A 3,873-nucleotide genomic window follows, 5' to 3' on the forward strand; every position below is an offset into this window, starting at 1 on the left:
CCCTCACACTTGCGTCATTTCTTTTTTCCTTATGAAGTTTCTTGTCGGGTATTTTTGGAAGCGCCTTTTTTAGTCTCCTCCTCAGTGTATTTCTTGGGTATAAAAGCCTTTGGAAAATCGGCTTCTGGCATGTTACTTCTCTGTGTGGGGCACATACTTTTTACACTTTTCCAACAGTCAAGACAAGACCTTTCAGTCATGGCAGTGCGGGTGCAGTCAATGATTTCAGCAAATACATACTGTATAGACATACAAGTAACAGAAGGGCTGTTTTTTTCAATAGCTATTGATCTGTCGATCGATATGTATAAAACAATCCCTTCTAACCCGTTCTTATCTGCCCTCAGCCTATGAGAAACCCTCCAGTGGCTATTACTTACTCCTTACAGGACACATAGATACCATTTGCTTACAATAAATTTGACCTTAAGTATCTGAGTATGATTTTAATTGTAGCGTAATATTCAATAAATACAGTGAAGAACACAGTCTAAAATCCTATTTCATCACATTTCAGAGTTTATTTTACAATCAGATCAGTTCACACTTAATGGTCCATTGCACCGGATCATTAAAACTGGCTTCACCATGAAAACAATCACATTGCTAATATCACCCCGCAGGAAGATATTATTAGGGATTATTACAAACACCTTTACAGGGAGAAAAGGTGAATCGGGTTTAGTGTTGCTTAGCTCAGGAGACTCTGAGCCTTCAATTCTAAGAAGATGACACTTGTCTTTAAAAAGAAGTTTTTTCAAGTCGCATCAAAATATGTACACATAAAAAATATTACAAATTTTATTAAAAGACTAGTGCGGCTTGAGAGAGAAAGACACATGTGAAATGTTAGACGGTGTGGACAGCTTACTGTAGCAGAAACCGCTGAGGGAGGTGACACTGAAATGTTATTTCAAAAAAATGTGTGTGTCCAGCACACACAAACATATAAACTCACTCACACACACGCTCCCTGAAGAGGAATGAGGATAAAGGACTTTGGAAACCCTGGCTGGCTACATTGTTTGTAAAAGTTAAAGTTACTTGCACATGCACACTCACAAATGTTTAGGACCACGGATACAGTTTCAAAGAAAAAAGAGAGAAAAGTGACAAATGAGGCAGGCAAGATATTTTTATGCCAAAGTGACCGCTGTTCTCTAAATTTCCAGTCGAGTGTCTTCACTGCCAACTACACGTTGAACTCGACGCTATCTCCAAATGATGGTTTGGAATTTGACACATTGGCTGGTGGTGTGGACAAATCTGACCTGCCGCAACACAAATGTAACCAGCGTCCGGCTGGTAGCTGGTGCTTGTTGCCAGCCCGGTGACCACATTAGAGGGGGGGTGTGGGTAGGGAGGGGGGCAGCAAGGACGTGCTACGAGCACTTCCACACACACACGGCCAGACTCCCTCCAAAGAACATGTAGAGCAGGTTCTTCACCTCGTGCGTGACCTCAAAGCCGAAGCCTTCACCGATCACTACGTGCCACGAGCTGCCAAATTTCTTGTCCATAGACTCTTTGATCATCTTTGCTGCACTCTGAGGGAAAGGGTGAGGAACAAGAACACACAAAAAATAAAACACAAGACAAAGAATATTCATATTCAACAAAAACATAAGATTATGAGAAACTTACCAGGGTTAATAAAATAAAATGAAATGGCTGACAGCAAAATACACATTCCTGACCGAGTGACCAATATGAGAAACTGACACACACTTACCTCATTGTTAGTGGCAAACTTTTCACAGGCTGTAACACACAGCTCCATGGTCTCAACCCTCATTTCCTCTGGCATGTCTGTGTGCTGAGAAAAAACACAGTGTAAGGGTTCAGAACTTCTGTCAGAACCAGACTGTTGTATTACTGTCAAGTTTTATGAGAAAGGTATAGAAGAAGCTGAAATGAAAACAGAGTACACACATAATTTACTGCGTGCTGAAAAACAGCAGTGAGGTGCAACACACTTAACACAAACTCCATTGCATCACTTAATCCCTGTCATACACACTGAGTGCATCACACAGGCACTGTACATTGGTCGCACAATTTTATCTTTTTCTTTTTGTGTGAATGACCAAGCACAAAACTAAAGTCTTTTGATGGGATCCTGTTTGAAGATAGTGTTTTCTGAAAACAGTGTCACTTTGGATTCTTGACACAGTCAGACAACACTGGCTAGAAAACTGTCAGTCCCACGATACAGTCACGATATAAATTGTGTATAATCTGCACGCTTTGACCAAACGCATGTTCGACTACAGACACAAAAACGCAAAGAGCAACAAATGTGTGCAATCACAGGCAGCAAAGCGCGCAATGCTGATCTGTTCATCTTTTAGTGCACACAATCCAGGCTAGATATTTTTCTCTGCCTTTCTCAGCTTCCATGCCAAGTAATCAGGTGATTGTATGACAACTATGCGTGGTGACACATTGTCTATGATTAACAGTTGATTAACAGACATATTCTCTCATGGATTGAAGGTGCAGCTCAGTCATGACTGCAGTCAAGCTTTTTGGAGACTTGGCTCTCAAAGTAACAGCTTTTGTCGCTGGGAACACACAGTTATGTGCAGTTTATCAAGCAGTCATGGGCTCGGTTTTGATTCAGTGTAAATTCATGCACACCTCACCTCACTTTGAGGTTTACACAATGAAAATGACATCTTTAACGGTGTCATTGCAGGAAAGGCTGCTGGGCTGTTGTGACCTGTAACCAGAGGAACTGTCCCAGTTTCCTCTTACCCTGATGAGAGGGAAGCTGTGCAGTCTCTTATAGTCGGCCTCTTCTTTCTTCCCCTCGCCTGTCCCGGCCATCCCGACTCCTACATAAAAAAAAGACATTTTCAACATGTGAACAAAAAAATAACCTAAATGTTTAGAAGCTCTATGGAGTGCATGTTTCGTGAGGACGGTCCAGTTTTGCAGAGAGGGATCACACTTGAAGCTAACAACAGTCTGTAACAAGATCCGGTTAGCTAACATGACTTAGCCGTTGCTAACCAGTTACGACTACAGCATGGTTATTTACACCAGGACGGACTTTCTGCTCTGCACAGTACACACACATCACACTCAGACTTGTTAACTAACTTAACCAGCCTGCTGTTTGTTTGTAGCCTCAGTTAGCTTCACTGGCTAACACTGGCTAGCTAATTAGCCTAGCTCGATCGACAGCAAACAGCTGATGCTACCGGCTGATGCTTTCTCGCCCCGATTTCGACTTGTTTTGACCCGCAGGGGTGTCATTGGCGGTGACGGTGTGCCGTCGGAGGGCTGTAAGTGGGAGATACTACAGAAAGTGGCAACTTACGAGGCGTTTTTCCAACGAAAACTTCTGCTGTTGGACTGCCGGCTCGGTCGTTAAGGAGACATTTTAAACAACAGACGTCCGCACGGAGACGCCCCGCCCACCGCCGAGCTTCGTTCCTATTGGTCCAGACGCCGTCAATCAACTGACGTACGACTTAGCTGTAACCCGCCCTCTTCCGCCCCACAGCGAATTGTTGTTGTTGTTGTTGTTTTTATAGGTATTAAATGAAAGTTGTGTAATGCCCCGGTGGAGGGGGCAAACCAGGGCAAAACGGAAAAAGGTGGCTTCCTTTTTTTCTGCTGCTGCAGTCTGAAAATGTGCTTTTATTTATAAAGGCTGAACAATTGACTATGGAGTCAGGGAGGGCACAGCAAACATGACAAACACAAACCAAATCAGGTTTGAAATCCAATCTGAAAAAAAAGAGGGAAAAATAAAGACAACAAACTTACATCCCAAACACAAACACCCCCGACTCAGCGTGGACTCCACCCTGTGAACAAGGAGCTCACCAGGCCTTCCCCGGACGCAGCAGATCTGGTGATCAC

At 43.3% G+C, this 3,873-nt stretch overlaps 1 protein-coding gene across 1 annotated transcript; it reads right to left on the bottom strand.

Moving 5' to 3' along the window:
• Positions 1-506: 506 nt before the first annotated feature.
• Positions 507-3,386, bottom strand: LOC115047947 (dynein light chain 4, axonemal). The gene is made up of 4 exons (XM_029509204.1): positions 3,326-3,386; positions 2,758-2,837; positions 1,733-1,816; positions 507-1,547 (listed from the first exon to the last, which is right to left on the bottom strand). The coding sequence occupies exons 2-4, from the start codon at positions 2,827-2,829 to the stop codon at positions 1,383-1,385; spliced, it is 321 nt and encodes a 106-aa protein (XP_029365064.1). The 5' UTR covers positions 2,830-2,837; positions 3,326-3,386; the 3' UTR covers positions 507-1,382.
• Positions 3,387-3,873: the final 487 nt, after the last annotated feature.

This window comes from Echeneis naucrates, chromosome 1 (genome assembly GCF_900963305.1).
Source record: "Echeneis naucrates chromosome 1, fEcheNa1.1, whole genome shotgun sequence".
Taxonomy (NCBI): Eukaryota; Metazoa; Chordata; class Actinopteri; order Carangiformes; family Echeneidae; genus Echeneis; species Echeneis naucrates.